This window comes from Athene noctua, chromosome Z (assembly GCF_965140245.1).
Source record: "Athene noctua chromosome Z, bAthNoc1.hap1.1, whole genome shotgun sequence".
NCBI lineage: Eukaryota > Metazoa > Chordata > Aves > Strigiformes > Strigidae > Athene > Athene noctua.
In genome coordinates, this window is record NC_134077.1 from 12,324,565 (window position 1) to 12,342,718 (window position 18,154).

At 45.9% G+C, this 18,154-nt stretch overlaps 1 protein-coding gene across 1 annotated transcript; it reads right to left on the minus strand.

The window, feature by feature from the left end:
• Nucleotides 1–937: 937 nt before the first annotated feature.
• LOC141973851 (phosphatidylinositol 3,4,5-trisphosphate 5-phosphatase 1-like) lies at nucleotides 938–8,500 on the minus strand. The gene is made up of 10 exons (XM_074932800.1): nucleotides 8,466–8,500; nucleotides 8,208–8,299; nucleotides 6,842–6,973; nucleotides 6,620–6,729; nucleotides 6,147–6,346; nucleotides 4,054–4,143; nucleotides 3,213–3,378; nucleotides 2,580–2,888; nucleotides 2,193–2,271; nucleotides 938–1,022 (listed from the first exon to the last, which is right to left on the minus strand). Exons 3-9 carry the CDS (start codon nucleotides 6,858–6,860, stop codon nucleotides 2,197–2,199), a joined length of 969 nt encoding a protein of 322 aa, XP_074788901.1. The 5' UTR covers nucleotides 6,861–6,973; nucleotides 8,208–8,299; nucleotides 8,466–8,500; the 3' UTR covers nucleotides 938–1,022; nucleotides 2,193–2,196.
• Between the last annotated feature and the right edge of the window lie 9,654 nt (nucleotides 8,501–18,154).

Here is an 18,154-nt window from a genome sequence, read left to right on the forward strand (position 1 = left end):
TTCTTAGAAAAGTTTTGGCCATGAAGTGGTTCTCTGTGCTACCCAGAAGGCAGGCTTTCCAGCTGCCCAGTGGTGGAGGAAGCCAAGGAGAACACTAGCATAGAGAGCAAGGCTGCCCAGCAAAAGGCCCCTGGGCTTAGCCAGGAGAACTCTGCAAAGAGCAGCCTCTGACTGCCTGGACTAGTTCTGTCCTGAACAGTCTCAAAGCAGCTGCCAAAACCCAGCACAAGGAAGAGAAAGTGTATGTTAAATGCTGCAAGGGAGTGCTGGCGAGAGCCAGGACGTCAGGGTGAAACAGCCACCGCTTCCCTGGCTGGTCTCCACCAAGCCCTCTACCCTCAGCATAAAGTAGTGTGTTGTCCAGCCCTGACTTGTAGCAATTCCAACCAGGATGAACAAGAAGGTTACACCAATGATTCCCTGAACTGAGCTCTGGCTAAGGACTGGGGAGCAGTGTGCCAGCATGCTGCTGCAAGGGGCAGGACATTAGTTCTGCAGAAAGATGTTCTTGCATTTTCTCAGCTCTTGGTCAAGTGCTCCTGCACTCAACAAAAAGGACACACCAGTTTAATTCCTTACTGGCAAAGTCCAGCGTCCCTTTGCACCCAGAGCAGCAGATACACAGGATCAAAACAGACATAGGACTTGAAGAGAAAGTGGTAAGAAATCAGTACAGGTATCTGAGAGAACACACTGCTGAGAAATATCCAGTTTGTGACTATTAACAGTGTGAGGTGAGGGGTCTCCAGGCACGCTGAAGTATTGACACACAGACTGTCAGGCACTGTGGGTCTGTGCAGAGTGTTACCATTCCCATGCTCTCCCCTCAGGCAGGATGAGGTTGGTCTAGGTACTGCAGATACAGTAGCCTCAGCTACTGAGTGCTGATGAAAGTTAATTTCTGCAGCAGTCGTGGCTAAAGGCACAAGGCCAACTGGGTGCAACAAGAAAAAAAAAAAGTCTGATGTATATCTGGGTATGTTCACCGAGTTAGGCAAGGCCCAGCAGCACTGGAAGATGACCTGCAAGAAAGTCAAGAAACACAACTCAGTGGAGGACATAAAAGGAGGGCTCCATTCAGCAATCCCACTACAACATGTTTGCAGTTATCTATGCAGATTCCACCCGTTTTGTCTTTCTTATGCCTAACCTCAGACACAAGGAGCATCCCCTGGGTACATCAATACCCACATACAGGAATGAAGTAACTGAGTCAAAACACTTCAGGGAGAGGATTTTCTCAGCCATCAAAAGAAAACAAGACAGGTCCTAGCTAGAAAGCTTTGCTCCAACACACATTCCTGGGAGTGGAAACACGCTGAGAATTTGTCAATCCTGGTGCAGGGCTGCAAGTCCTGCAGCGGGTCTGCACCCAAGAGCTTGTTCTTCTGACCCCTTTCTACCCCTGCTGACAAATCCAGATTTTAACAGAGGTGTACAACAGCTCCACTACTGCTTCCTCTTGCCTTCAGTGGTTTGTGGTGTTTGTTTTTTTTGGTTTTGGTGTTGTTTTTTTTTTGTTTGTTTGTTTTGTTTTACACACTGTCTGAATAAGGGAGCTGCTCATCCACTAGATACTTCAGACAGTTAAGATATAGTGCATAGCCAGCTGTGTCAGAAACCTGCCCTGGCCCACTTCATATACTCTTATAACCTGCTTAGTATATTTCAGCCTCAGTTACCAGCTGTGTCTCCAGCTGCTGAGTCCTTGTTTAAAGTCCTCACAGGCTGCTGCTTTTTCTTGTGTTCTCAGCCTTGCCTTTGGCTCATTGCCTCTGCTACCCCCTAGGGCTCTCTGCCCAGCACCCACTTCTGATATGTGCCTCTGTCCACAACATTAAGCCACTAAAGCTGACTGTTCTAGTGTGCAGATACACTTCCCGATAGTACTCATCCTTCCAGCCCCAGGCCTCTAACAAACTGTGAGCTCCCTCCAGCAGTCTTGTTATTGTACTGCAAGCATACAGGTGCTTGGAACCCAACCTTATGCAAATTTTCCCATTTTTCCTGGTCTTTTTGCAGTCCTCGGATGGAAGCTGGCCACTGCCTTCTGTTTTTCCTGCTATATTTCTAGGTAGTTGGTGGCCAAAACATGCTCCAGGTGGAGCACCAAGGGAAAAGTCCCTTTGCGCCTCCATTTCCTAGGGAAGCTGCAATTGTTGTGGGCCTTCCTGTGTGCTACCTCCTCTTACCTTGTCACTTTTGCTCTGCATCCTCAGTGCTGTGAGTTTGACAGCACTGTACAGAAGACCTCAAGGGAACGAAAGAGAACTGCAGTGAGAAGCAGAAAGACAGTGTTAGGGGAGCAGCAACTGGGATGCTGGCCACAACACAGCCCCTTTCATTGTGGACTTTTCTTTGGGCATCTCATCAAGCCTCTCCCAGGGTCTCCCCCAGACCAGCACTTCCAGTGAATGCAGTCTTGATCTCAAGACCACTGAATAAAGCCTGTGACCTAGAAGCGAGGAAACCAAGCACTACTTGTGGTAGCCTCCTCTCTTGCATCTGGTAGGGCAGCTCCATGTGTCTCAGAGTGGCTGTGGGTGGCAATGCTTGGTAGAGGATATGCCCCAGCTCACCTGACGGATTTCCTGCATTGCCAGGCGTATGGAAGAGCAGAAGCGAGGGGAGGCTCGCTGCCTGCCTCTCTCCTTGACTGAGCTTGGCTTTGTCCTACTTTTGTCCAGGCTCTCTTGAGTTTGGAAACTCTTGTTGTTCTTGAGCCACATGCGTCCAAGAACTGTGGCTGCTCCTGACCACAGAGCAGGTCTACTGGTGGAAGGATTGGAGGTGCAGGGCTGGACCTCTGGAGGGGTCTCCCCCTTGGCAGCTGGCGGGCCCTGCGTGAGGCACTCCACATCTTTATAGTCCAGACTTTCACTGCTTTTCTGAGGGAGGGAAGAGTGGATTTAGTAGTGGCTTGCAGACCCTCCACACAACCCAAACAGCACAACAAAGAGGAATACCCATCTGTGCCTCTACTGACATTCGGAGGCAGGAGGTGTCATCCACCTGCCAGGGCCTCTCTCCCTCCCAGGACTCCCCAATGCCCAGCTAGTAGTGTTTCTTGGTGCATGCAGAAGAGGCCAAGCTGCTTGGCCAGAATGGGATACCCCCAACCTGAACACAAAAGAGATCTGCTGCTGCAGTGACTCTGTCCACCCACGGCACAGTCCCCATGCCTCTTCTTGCTGCAGATCCTCGACATTCACCTGCTCACAGGGAACAGTCAGTATCTCCATAAAGGGCTGGATGCCCACCATCTGGTGATACTGAATCAGTTCAGTGAGGGAGGCGTGAACCCAGTCTTCCCCCAGGATGGCGTAGCGCACATTATGCTGCACCTGGATCATGTAGTGTCTGCAGCAGTGTTCACCCCTGCAGAGATGGACAGACAGAAATAGTCATGGTATGGTGCCACAACATCTCTCCAGGACCCAGTCACTGCTTTCTGCAGTTGTCTCAAGAGGCCAGACGTGATCAGGAGCCACAGTAATAAGTATCACAATGATGCAGGAGATGTCCCATGCTGGAGTGTCACACGCTGTGCTAGTAGGTGCTGCAGGAGCAGCAATTTCCCCAAAGCCAGTGACAGAAGAACCCTGGCAGCCGTATCTAAACCCCAGCAGACTACTGCCTCCCAAGCCTGCTGTCCACATTAAAAACTCTGTCCTACCCCTTGCCTGAGGCTGTACAAAGACCATGCTCTTGTAGCACTCTGACTGCCTCTCCTCTGGCCTGCCTCTAGACTGATCTCTGCTTCAGTCACTGCTTCTTCCAACCTGTTTTTCCCACTCAGCCATATAGCACAGTCTAAGCAGGACCTGCACCCTTGGAGCTGCAGCATCCCAACCACAAACAGATCTACTTTTTGCCAAGAGACAGACTCCACAGTGTCCTGTCTGCTACTCCAAACTGTCTGAGGCACCCATAACAGGAGAGGCTGAGCATCATCATCACTGGACTCCTCTGTGGGAAGAGTTTAACTCCTCCAGCCAGGCACAGCTCAGTTTTGGACCATCTTTCTTCTTCTCTGCAAGGCTCATTACCTACCTGTATGTCAGTGTGTAGCCTGGTCGGCTCTGGCTGATCCGAACAAGGAAGCAACCCAAAGGCTTGTCACTCAGCAAGTTTTCAGCTTCCCTGGAAGCAGGAAATAGTTTTTCAGATGACTGAGAGCAGCTGCCTCTGTGCAGCAACTCTCATCCTATCTCCCATGCTACTGCTCCCAGTCCACAGGGAGGCCAGCATCTACCCCATCTGTTCCTAGTTACAGCCTCCTGACTCAGGCTTAGTGGTGCAGGGAGGCATTAGCAGATTGAGGAGGCAGGATACTCTCAGCCAAAGCATCTCCAAGCAGGGCTGCTCCAAACCTGTTCCTGCAGTCTGACTAGTACAACAGCAACAACTGCCTTACAGCACAGAGCACATTACAAAGCCTTGCTGAAATGAGGAGGCACACGTGTATTTCCTGTGCTCCAGGACTGACAGAAGTCAAGATACTGTGGGATAGTGGTGGCCAGCACAAGGTAAGCCCAGTGCCTTGAAAAAACACCAACTTGGATTACACCATTCTGTTTCTCTAAACTTCCTGCTGTAAGGAGGTCTTCCCTCTCTCTGCGCAATAGACAAAGCATTGCTTTGTGCTTTTCACATGCCTTCCTCCAGGCTAAAGGTGACTGCAAATCACCAGTGCAATTTGGGATTGCTCTAGCTGCTCTGTTACATGAGGCTGAGCTTATATTACTGTATGAAGACTTAAATTCAGCAACAGGAATCACCACTTCAAAATTGGCAAGGATCTGTTGCATCCTTCATTATGAAGTGCTCATGGCTAACCTATACTTGAATTCAAACAGTTTTGTCTTCCAGGTCCTTATTCCTCTCCTGCATTCTTGGATCTGTGGACAAAAGCATTAATGCAGGTGGGGGCCTTGATAATTATTGTAAAGAAAAAAATTGCAGCTACCAGGGAGTTGTCAGCTACTGTAGTGTCCTTTACTATGGTAACATGCTGTATAATTTCTGAGTGAGGTTCACACTGATAAACTAATGAAATCCAGGAACTTGTGATCTAATAAGGCTGAAGGAGACTTGCAGCTTTATCAGAAAAAAGTTGCAAACTGGAGTAAGAGAAAGGTGACAGGCATGCTTGGCAGCAAAGCTCACACAAAACTCCCACCAAATAAGGGACATGTCCCCAAATAAGGGACATTAATCTATGGTGCTGCAAGCATGCAGCACCATAGATTAATTTGTACACAGGGGAGACTATAGCCAGAAATTCTGACATCTACCTGCTAATTCCACTGTCTTGCTCCTACCTTATAACTGGCATAATCAGCATTTCTCTGATATGTAGCTTGCAAAGTAGTGCTTGGCTCAAAGAGTTAAGTGTGAGGCATACCCTGTAGCAAGATTACAAGCATTTGAATACAGGCTTTCCAAAAAAAGCTAGAGAGTTCAGTCTTGTAAACAATTCCATAAGGAAGTAGGGCTTTATGGACATCTCTCCTAGCCTAAAGGAATGTAAATTCCACTTATGCCACTCTCCTTATATGGGCAGAGTTATCAACAAAAAAACCTCCCTTTTCCTGTATCTGGGGGCTTTGGAGGTATCTTGCTGTTGGGAACTCACTAAAGTCCCTCTTAATACTTTTTAAAATAAATGTACACTGAATTCTGTATTCTCTTGCTGTAAAACTGAGGTCTCCTCCCAACCTAAACTGAGAGATATGAGAACAGTTGGAATGAGTCAGACCAAAAGTCCATCTTCATTCCATATCATGTCTCTGCAAATGGTCTACAACAGGGTAAATGCATGCGTGTATTTCCTTTCCAAGTACTTTCCAAGCCTCCCTTCCCTGCTCGGGGTCTGTATTTAGGAACCCATAATGGACTTATTTTCTCTGAGTTTCCACACTCTTCCCTGGACCCACATAAAGTTTCAGCATTTGCATCCTGATAGGGAACTCCAAGCTTCTCCTAAGGGTCTGAAGCACACAGTCTAGAAGTAAAAAGCTTATGCAGGTCACACCCATTCTTTAAGGAGGCAAATCCTGGCAAATCCAACATAGTCCTCCTAAGGACACAGAAGCTTCTGCCTGCGGCCACAGCCCAAGCCATGGCCACTGTGTCCAACATACCTCCGGCTGATCATCCCATGCAGCCAGCTTGGGAAGGACCCATCATCCTGCATAACCTTCTGGGCTTGTGTCTCTTTGGACCAGCGGAAAGTTGCTCCTCTCTGGAGTTTCCTCATTTTTGCTTTTGCTTCAGTCTGTTCCTCTGTCCCCAGAACAGGGCGAGGCGCAGACGGGTCCAAGTAGTTATCAAAAGGAGTGAACTGAAAATAGAGGGGGGAAAGCAGGCCTTTGAAGGTCCCCTGACTCTCTTAAGACAAGATCAGTCAAAGTATCAAAAGCTGCTTTCACTTCCCCAGAGGTCCTGACCATGCTGTTTAACTAACCACAGTAGGAAACGACTCTCACACTTCTCATAACAAGAATGGCAACGTTGTCTGGGGACCACACAAGAGAACATGTGCATGCAGAAGGTGGAAGGAGCAGGGAACCAGCACACCTGGGTAAGTGGCCCCAAGTAGAGCTAATATTGCTACCTCTGTTAGTTTGCTGCGTGGCCGTGGCACTGGTGGCTGTGGTGGCTTATCAAGAGAACAAGGCTGAGGATGTCTCTTTCGAGGTATGGGGACTGGAAGTGAGATTCTTTCTGCAACAAGATGAAAGAGAGCCAGTGGCAGGCCATTATCACCTGGGGCACACAGCACTTCAAGGTGATCATCCCACAAGTAGCCAGCATAAGGGGAGTGGGAGCAACTCACTGTGGGCCTCTACTTCCATCACCAGCTGCTGGCTGCTTTCTCTCTTTGCCTCCTCCTGTGGCTGCTGTGCCTGAGGTCTTGGCTCAGCCACCAGTTTCAGGTAACTCTTCCTGCATCTGAATCCCCTGAAAACTGTTCAGAGAAAAGCTGTAGTTAGAAAAAACCTGCTGTTCATGGCTTTGTCACTCCCTGGGGGAAGCGCACTGGGTGATATCCCTTCACCCAGTGCAAAGCCCTCAACACTTGAATCATGTTAATAAAGAGCAATGCAAATTCTACTGTGAGCAGGCAGTCAAAACCATGAGAACTGTCTTCTACTCTCTAAACTGCCAGATCAAGGATTTTAAAAAAATAATCTAAGCTCTTATCTCTAATGCCAAGGCACTGAATACATAAAAAGCAAAGACTCACAGGAGAGCACCTGTTAACCATCTATCTCCCCAGTACCCTTCAGACACTGCTCAGTAAAAGCAAAGCTCTTCCATGTAGAAGACAGGATTTCCTTGGTGTCAGTCCACAGGATAACCTTTCCCATAAGCAGCCATCACAGACTTCATCATGAGATTTAGAGACACTGCATTATCATCTTGCCCACTCTCCCAGGTACCAAAGCACATGAACTGAAAGCCACACTATCTCATTTCCCACTACCCACACATCTTCCTCATGGCTAAGAACAAGGCACAGCATATGACAGTCTGATGTTTGTCATACTGTGTGGTGCAGAGCTAGAAGCTGCTCAGATGTTTCAGCAGTGCAATAACCCATTCAGAAGAGAAGTGCAACAGAGAGACCAGGCAGGATGACAGCCTCTTCCCCCTGCACAGTTCTCATGGTGCCTGTGCCAAGGGAAGTACCCAACTGCCCACAGTGCCTGCTCTGGAGAAACAGGCTGCCAGAGCAGACACTACCTGGAAAGGAAAGAACCAAACCTAAACAACCCTGAAACCTCATCCCCTTCTGCCTGTCTCTGAAGGTAGGAATGAGATCTGCTTCACTCACCTTCTTTTCCTTCTCCTCAGTTCAATACTGCTCATAAACAAGCCCTCACTCCAGAGGACAGTTAGACAGATCTTGGGACACAGCCAAATCATACGCCTGCCCTGATCAGCTCAGTTCTGTGCACATGCTCTCCCTTCCCAAGGCTCACACTGTCTGATAGTTATCCCTGACTGAGGAGGAGTGCTGTGAAGGTGGGCATCTGCATTAAGCTCTCTGACTCCACGAGGCTTTGACATGGAGATGGGGCCTGCCCTGCGTTTCTGACATCTGCAAAGGTGCAGTGATGGAGCAGGGACTGGAGAAAAGTTTTTCCTTGGCCTGGTGTGAGATCAAAGTCAAAGGCTTCTCCTGTCCCAGAGCTCACCTGTCTGTATGACAACTGCTGCTCCTTCCAGTCGCTCCACATAGTTTGCCAGCTGTTCCTGGTGCCAATACTTAAAGAAAAGTCGTGACTTCCTGAGAAGTTGAGGAGAGAAAGAAGCAGTGAGAAATACTGTTCGTCTAAGCTTGTATCCATCATCCTTTGGACAGACCTTTCTCTGAAGGGAACCAAGTAAGTCTGTGTGTATAAAGTCTCTGCAGTTCAGGCCCCTGATTCCCAGCAACAGTGATCCACACCTACCCACATAACCAGCCTGTCAGCTCTGTACTTTGCAGTATCTCCAAGCAGCTGCAAGAGAGGAAAAAAGTAGAATAAATAATTTCCCCCCCAAAGTGAACACTAGGCAGCCAGTGGTTTTAGGTGTATAAAGGAAGTGCACCAACAACTTCGCATTACATTCTCTGTCACCTCATCACATTCAGTAACTAGCTGTCAATTTGTAGTGCTCCCTGAGGTACAGCTAGGAACATCAGCAGAGGGATTCCCAGAGGCAGATTTCCCTCAACTTCCTGGGAGGCAATTCTGCAGAGCCTATTTTGTTCTCAGAACTGTTTCTCCTCATTTCATTCCCAAGCACTTTGGGACACAAGTTGCAAGACTTCCAGAAGAAAGCCTGTTTTCCAATTCCAGTTTCATTTTGCAGACTCTAGTGATAAAATTGAGTCACTTGAAAAGATTCCCCAACACTTGGAACTGAAAGCATTACTCTAGCTGCATCTCACAGACAGTTCCCTCCCTCTGCCTGCAAAGCCAGGCTGTGAAATCACAGTGGCACTTTTATTACTATCTCACATAGCAAAGCAGAAGTGGTTTTCTCTCAGACAGCTTCCACTGTGCCACAATCTGTATCTGTGTTCTCTTCTCAAACACATCCTATGATTTTTGTGTCTGAAAACACACCACGCTGCCTGATTACTATCATCTCTCATTCATCTATGAGATTCTCTTGACTTCGCTTGGGTACGCAATTCTTATTAATTTAGAATTGTCAGTAACTTCAAGGAAGCACTGTGAAGGCCAGAGGAACTACTGCCAGGAAAGAACTGATCCAGAAGAACATTCAAATCCTTTTCTTAAAAGACTAAACCAAAAGAACAAAAAAACCTGGCTGCCTTACATGCTTCATTCTCACTATCAGTCACAACTGACCATGGTGGGAAGGAGGGACTGGGAAAAAATGGAGAAGAGGAGGTAGGGAGTTGCTGCCTTAGATGTGGAAAGGAAAAAGCTGACAGGGTAAGACTGCAGAGCTGGGGGGACATTTGTGTATGTCAGGAACAGTCAGGTTCTGGAAGTGCTGAGGGTATATTATTCCTGTACACAAAAAAACCTCTTGGACCAGAAACATCCTCTCTAGCCTGACTGAAGTGCTGGTTGTTTGTTCAGCATTCATCTTCTCCCATGAGACTATCAGGAAAAAACCTAGAAAGGCACTTGGCAACTGTGCTGAGCCCCTGGCATACTGAGTTCAGTGGACACCCTTGATCATTATTGTTACTCCCTAAATTGAGTACATTAATCAGTTCTCATTCTATGGGATAGCACAGCTTCATAGCAATTGAATGGAATTACTACATAACAATTCAAGAAAGATTTCATTCATCATTGTACAAAATGCTTTATAAACACTATCTCTGCCTAGAAATTTGCATTCTCCATTACCCAAAACCCCACCCTCACTTTGTTCCTTTTATGCAGATTGCTATGCTACCCTGAGAGCAAGTCTCTGAAGAACAAACTGGATTGCACATAAAGGAAGGGTTCCTACCTTTCTTTTGTGAAGGAAACATCTTGTTTAAGTAGAAGAATTCCATATCTGTGAAAACCAAGCCAATTTAGCAAGGTAAGAGCCCCATCCTTGATGGGCTCCATGTCACCCTCACAGCAAACAATATATCACTGTCTTTCCCACTTGGCCTCCCACAACAAACAACCCCATGGTCTCAGGCATGTGAACTTTAAAGAGGCAGTTTTACTCCCTGCCCATATCTGGTTACCAGTGTCACTTCCCTAACAAAAACCAACAAGGAACATGCAGAGTTTTTAACAAACCTTTCAGCAAATTCCTCAAATGAGGGTCTCCAGGAGAAACCATCTCTCCGGATACGGATTGTCTCCAGCAGTCCATTGTACCGGAGCTGAAACAACATCGCAACAGAAACAAACAGAAACAGGTCATTAGGACACGAGCTTGTTCCTCTGCAGCCAGAAATTCCTTCATTCAGCTCTAAACTTGTCTAGTTCAAAACAAAGTTATTTTCTGAAAGTTTCCTTGGTTAAAGACTGAATTTACCACATCCTGTAACTCTGATGATTAACCACTCTCAGTTAAAAAGTTGGAAACCATAAAAAACAATGATTGAAATAACTTCACCTTCCAGCATGGGTCCTGCTTTGCCTCTGTCCCTTAGAGGATAGTCTTTTACTTCCAAATCTGGACAAAGAAGTATTCTGAGGCACAGATGAAGCTCCCTCTTAATCCTATCCTTTCTTATATACATTAAACAGGCTGCAGAGCTTTCTGAACTCTTGTAATAATTTTCAGTATTCTTTAAAACATCTGGATCTCAGACTTGACCATACCTAAAGACAGTCATATCAGCACATTTCAGCTCCTATCAAAGTGATACTATCTTGGCTTCTATTCAGAGTTGCCCTGGCTGATGGGTGAGAACAATCTCCTCTGGGAAGCATAATTTGTTCTGGAGTACTGTCTGTACCAGTCCCTATCCAGGAGATGCAAAGGCGAATCCTAGTACCTGACAGGCAGATCTCATTGCATTCATGAAAAAGAAATGGGAGGGAAATAGGATTGTAAAACCTGGACCTAGCAGTCTGTGTTGCAAAACCAACCAAGTACCCAAAACATTTACATGCATTAAAAACATGCCCACATTTTCTCCTGCAAGAGGAGACCCAGACCAGTCAGCTTCTAGGGTTTCCACAGCATTTCAATGGGGTCTGCCCTCCCACCAAGACATGGCAGAAGTACCTGACACCACTTTTCCTCACCTGCTGCAGCACCACCTGGCTCTCCACCACACCTGGCTTCTTCTGACTGTTGGGTTTTATACAGCGCACAAAGTGAGGGTTGGCAGAATACATCCTCTCCATGAGCACCATCAGGGAATGCTTGGGAGGGCAGAGAAAGATCAACAGTCCAGCAAGCCAAAGCATTGCCATATCCTGGCATGCCATATCCTGCAGCAAGAACTATTCTCCCACTCCATGGAAACCTTCGAGGCTGTGATAACAAGCAGGTCACTCCTGCCACGATCAGCTGTGCTTGGCACCCAGAAAAAGCCCTGTCTACATGCTGGATGCTTTAACTATGCTTAGCATCCTAAAAGTTCTCACTAAAATATCACTGCATTCATCTCAAGGGGCACTACAGGGCAGCAATGCTTTACCCGGAACTGAGCTCCAGCAGATTGTTTTCGTGTGCTGTTGAACTTGTTGTCTGCTCCTGGTATGACCTGAAACCAGACCCAAACAAAAGATCATCCCTGGAAGAAGTGCTTGATTGCCACTCAAAGCACTCTGGTGGAAGGTAGGTAGCAAAAAGGAGACAATGGATTTCAGAGGAGGGAAGACAAGTTAAACATGGCAGAAGCAACCAGAAAACACAGTAAAAAAACAAAGGAGAAATTGTTACATGCAGATTGCTGTCTGCTCTTACTTTCAAGCAATTTCTGCCTGCTCTCATTTTCAGCCAGTTTCTCAAATAATAAATATCAGGTAACTCTTGTGATAATTTATCAATTTCCACATGGACCTGAAGTGCCATACCTTGGCTTTCTTATGAGGCATCAATGTCCCCGTCCTGGAGACAGTGGCTGGAAGAACAGAAACAACAGTTAATTTTTTTGCTTGCCATCAACTATGTCTAAACATACAAACCTCACCTTACAGACAAGTCTCCCTACAAATACTGAATCATGAACAAGGTGTTAGGTTTCACCATCTGGAAATACAAGGAAAGAGCTAAAGAAAGGGTGAAGAAAATGCAAATACATGAAGCATACAGTGCAGGCAGTATTATTTTCTGCCACTGAGAAGACAAGGCAATCAGGTTATTGAACAACCCTAAATCACCTTCAAAGGAACTATCATCAACAGGCACCTAACAAAGCAGGAAAAAAGTACAGATAGGAAATGGGAAGTTCACCTACAGCAGTCAATACAGGAGGTTACATAAGGTCAGATAGCTTAAAACTAATTCAGTGACAAGATAAAAAATTCAAGGAAGTTGAATTTACTGAAGGATCTAATAAGAGTCTTGTGCACCCTTGATGTAATGGTCCCATGTGAATCACAGAATGGTTGAGGTTGGAAGGGACTTCTGGAAATCATCTGGGCCAACCCCTTTGCTCAGCAGGGCCACCCAGAGCCAGCTTCCAAGGACTAGACAATCAGTCTACACTGAGAACAGGTTCTCTCTGATGTTTATGAACTTTCAAAGAGTTGGGACTAGACTAAGTATCTTCAGCAACAGTGTGAAAGTGGTAATGAAGAAATACACTGCTGAGCAGAAGAGCTGAAAAATACAGTGGAGAATAATCAGTTACTTGTAAATCCCAGAAAGTGGCATAGACTGAATAGGACAAAAAAAAAGTTCTGTACCAGAAGCACTGTATTCAGCTAGACAAATTCTAAGGAAGCATCCACCTGTCTTTTCTTTAAATGTTTATTTTCATAGAAGCCTTGGAGACTCTGAGGGCTTATCAATAGCTAGAAAAAGGGATGGTGGGAGAGAAATAATGCATGACCTCAGGTTTTTAACAAGTTGTACCTGAAAAAAATTTTTGAAGAGGATAATCTCTACACATTGCTTGTGGCTTTACATCACCTTATCTTCAGTGTGAACTGCTAGAAGCTATGACCTTGTCCAGTTTCATTTCTAAACAAGAACAGAGCATGTGGATAGGGCCACTAGAGACAGTCCAGCAACAGCCCTGGAGATAGGCTATTTGATCTGAGGCAAGACATCTGAGCAGTGGATAATTCTCTGAAAGGGGATACAACCTCCCTTGCTTTCCAGGGAAAAATAAACAGCTCACTGCATGTCAGCAGCTGCACTCCAGGCTGCAGCCTTCCTGGAGATTCCATGGGGAATGTTCCAGCTGTGAAACATTCATAGCACACAAGCCTCATCTCCATACTTAGCTCTTGCCAAGGTGGGCCTTGATTCATGTGGTATGTCCTACCATGGTCTAGACCCTGCTTTTGCACCTTGACGTCCCTTCCAACCTGGTATTCTATGATCATAGCAGAGGGACTTGCCTGTAAACAGCACACTGAGCAAGGGGATGATACTGTTCATGAAGAGCCCATGGATACTGGCTGGCAAGGCATCTCTGTTCTTCTCTAGAAAGCCCCCAGCCGTATATTGTACCTAGGTGAAAGGGCAGCAAATCACCAAGACAGCACTGCTCACTGGCTTGCTGTGAAAGTCACCTCCACAGCTTGCCAGGAACAACTGTTAAACTGAATGTAAACTTGAATTCAGTATACTGGCTCAAAAGTGAATGCTGTAAATGCATATACACTCCATTCAAATGCAGATCCCGAGGAGTAACACACTGCAGATAGCACTGAGGCATGAGAACCACAGGAGTGCAGGCACAACACAAACATCTACCTCTCTTGTTCTCTTTTCCTTGATTATGAACATTTCATTTACTTTTGGCTTATGCTTCACTCTTTTCCTTGCTCTCTCCCTCTTTGAAAAGGATCCCCTCCTGTTATGCATCCCCTTGCTTTTCTTGCTCACTTCCTTTGTCATGTCCAGCCTGGTGCTTTCCTATTTATGTTGGGTGTTAATTTTTGTAATAAAGAATGTCATAAGTAATAACTTAGTCACCAATGATGAGATGAGATTACTAAATTACATATTACAATGACCTGAATTGTCATGTCTGCTCCTGCTCCAAAAATTGTCTCCAATTCAAAATATTTGGGTCAAAGCTTTCAAAATTGATGGCGGTAAGGTCACATGCATAGTCCTAAGCCCCAAGCTGCTTAACATTTGAATGTATAAATAATTGCCTCCACTTTCAAAACACCTGGCTGCTCTGTGTTCCTCAGTACTTGCAATAAAATAGTGCCTGCTATGCTCTGGAACCCAATAGATAAAGGTAAAGCCATCAGACTGACCTCTGGTGCTGCACAGCGGACGCAGAGCTTTTATTTTATGAAGGACTATTTTAAGAGGTCCAATGATGATGTGTACAGCAAATTCTTCTAATACCCTATACTGGTAGAGATAGCTTGACTTCCCTCAGGGATCCTCTCTTCCTGTACCTTCTACAGAAATCCCAGGGAATCCTAGGAGCCAACTCCCTGGGAACACATCACTTCTGTTATATCATCATCAGACCATACACTCCTTAACATCAAAGCCTTATTTGTCAAGCAATACATCTCCCTCCTCCTACATAAGTTACTGAAAACAGTACATACTTTCCCAGCATAGTGAAGGATGCTGAAGCCCAAAACATGGCCTCGACCTGGCTGGAAGTGTAAATTCCCCTTGAAGCTGCTGTTTAGTTTATCCACAAATATCTTGTCAGTTGCCTGCAAGAAAGTAGATTTCATAAGGCTGCAACAGAGTCCTGATCACACTGCATGGAAGCAAAACAAAGTGCTGGACAATATATACTGTACTCTGACTCTTCACAGGCATGCCAGTATGATTGGACTGTCTCTGATCTGGCTGCCCTATCTCAGTCACACATGGGAACACTACTGCTCACCCTGTCTTTAAAGTCACACTCCAACACAAGAGCTCTCTCTGAGGCCCAGATACTTATTGCCACATTCCCCCACGCTATTTTTTCTGCCCCCTATCTCATGCATACCTGAGGGAATGCACTCTGCTCATCAAGAAGAGACAGGAGCCCAAGTGGCTTGGCCAGGAGCAGATTCTGTAGGGAAAGGAGACACATTACACATATCTAAAGCAGTACAGGACATCTACTCTCACCTACACCACCCTTTGAAGATGTTCTTCCTAGGTGCATCTCCTCTCCATAGTAGGAAGAGCAAGAATCCTCTCTTGGCTGGATGAAGCAATTCTGCCAGTCCTCTCACTCACCAGAACAGGTTCATTGTTGTTGAATGTGATAGCCTCCCAAGGTATCTCTTCTTCCTTATAGGCAGCCTGTTCCAGCTGGAAAATGTGCTGAAACAGAGAAAAAGAGGTTGGAGCACCCCTGAATATCTTCCCTCCCATGCTGAACAGAGGACAGAGGCATGGCTCTCTCACCCACAGCATCAGAGGCCCAAGATGAAACTGCTGTTCTGCATGCTCATCTGTAAGGCTGTCACTCACTGATCCTGGTGCATAAAGCAGGAACACCTCTCAAACTGTAAGTGTCCCTACTCTGCCAACTTTGGTCACTGCTTGATCCTTCTACTCCTTCCTTCCCTGCAATAGTGACTCCACCACCACAGCAGAGGAGGTTGCTGCTCTCCATCCTGCTTCACTAATCACCATTTCTGTCCTTCCAGGCAGTAGACCTGTTTTTCTCCCAAGCTCTCCTTCATATGCCAGGTAGATCAGTGCTCTGTTTTCTCTGCTGCACAAGGTAAGATGACCTACAGCAAACTTACATGGTTGAAGAAGTGCTGCAGCTGCTCATTGGCCAAGTTTATGCAAAGCTGTTCGAAACGATTCACTGCAAAGTTTTCAAACCCAAAAATATCCAAGATACCTAAAAGAGGGAAGGCAGGACACCTAAAAGAGGGAAGGAGCCTGCAGACCATCCCTGCAGATAGCTGTATACCCCAACACACAACTAAATCTCCCACCACCTACCTCTTGTGGCACATGGAAACCCCAGCCAAGTCACCAGCAGCACCCTCGCATAATGCCCACTGGAGAACTAGTTAGGAGAAACCCCACTCCCACCCCCAGCTCTTCTGCAAAACCAGAGTACCCAGAACTACAGCCTCACAGTTGCTGCAGATCAACCAACTGCTCAGAGTTGGCCAAAACCTTGCAGACTTTATGCTGGTGACTAGTATCTTCAATGATCATGTCTTTAATAATGGATCCCTGCATGCAATCTCTGTGAAACATCCTGTTGTGCCTTTCCTTCGTTGTGACTGAGGGATGCACATTTAAGGACAGAACAGAAGCAAGGCAGGCAGAACTCACCTATCTCCCCCAGTTCCACCTCAGTATCCACCTTCCCAGCCAGCAGCTCATTGATCTTGAAAACAATCCAGCCAAATACTCGGCCATAGGCCTCCTTTGCAATGGAGTCCCTAGCATCTGCACAGAGCAAACAGCAGCTCACTGGAAGGGCTCCAAGGAGAGCAGGGAAGATAGCACACAAAGTGGCTCAATATATTCACCTCTAGCAACAGTGTCTAGTGGTTTATGAATCTATTTTAAAGATCAGATAAAGATATGCATGATCATCCCTGCCCTCTGCATGCTCACACAGAGCTCTTTCATTCAAAAATCTTCACAATCTTTCTATAAGATCAGACGTGCCACGCTAGGGCACTTGTGAGACCATCTAGAATGGAAAATTTCCAAAAAAGTCAAGCCACTTTTTAGAATATCCTGAGACTTGCCTTCCCCTCTGCAGGTCTACTGAGTATGGATCCCCTCACTGCCAAACCAAGCAAGAGGTTCCAAGTTGTACTTGGAAAATTGAAAGGTTCTGTTCCTCCTAGTCCACAGCTGCAAAATGTTTAAACACTGTGAACAAGAGGATACAATTGATTGAAAACTTGCTGACATCTAAGAACAAAACCAAATCAATGTGACCTATTGCATGATGGGAGATGAGCATTTTATTGTTCAGAGAGGTGCAAGAGAAGACATTTGGGAAACAGAACTAGCTCATTTCCCATTTCCAGTTTCTTTCATTTATTTTAATAATTAATCTAGAAATCCTGAGATTTCATGCTTTTTAAATTTATTTTTTAAATTTTTTACTTTAACTGAACCTTTTTGTGCAGATTATCTCGGATTATTATCTTTTCTTGTTGAAAAGGAAAATAAGACCTTGTGTTTGCTACTTTTAACATACTCCCCTTTCATGTCACTCCTTCCCTGATACTGTGCTGTCTCAAATTCTCAGTTATTTCTCCATTTACTATCTAGAGCTCTGTGCACTGCCAGCACTCTGCAACAGGAGCCCTCCCCTCTTTTGTACCTATAGCTTCCTTCTAGGCTGGACTGAGCAACAAAACAAAGCAAACTCCTTGGTTTCTCATTTTAATCTCTGTAGTTTCCTAGAGATCAAACAAAAGTAGCATTCATGGTCCTACATGTCAGTAAGAGACTAAACAGATAAACATTGATATACTTGCCCCTGTGCAAGAGTAATGAAGGGGCACAGACAGACATCTTTGTTCTCAGCAAGTTTCAGATGTGTGGGGATACCCTTCCATCAAATAGAGGTCAGTCTTTCTAGCCAGCACATCTGCAATTCATTACATTTCTTACCTTCTGCCTGCTGCTGGGTGTGAAAACGCTGAATCTGCTCGCCTCGGGTCACTGATGTTGTACAAATAAGGCATTTTAACAGTTCATCTTCTTGGATGCCAAACTGAACCTGGGAGAGGGGAAAGAGATGAGGACAGTTAATAGTAAACCCTTGTTCTACTTGTGGGGGTTGTATCTCCTTGCCTCTGTGTGGCACCCAGCATAATGGGCTCATGATTCAGATTAAGGCCTTTGAGCTCTACTCTAAGATAAATATTACTGTTAACATCTGACAGCACTGGAGTCAGATGCGGGCTCCAAGATCTCCGTTATCCCTGCAGTGACCAAACTCACTCTTGCACTCTGAAATACTGTTTTGCTCTTACCATGCTACCACCTTTCACCTTCTTTGGGAGCAATGCCAGACCCTGCTCAGTGGTTTAATGACTTATTGAACAACACCACAGAGGTGACTGTGCAGGTG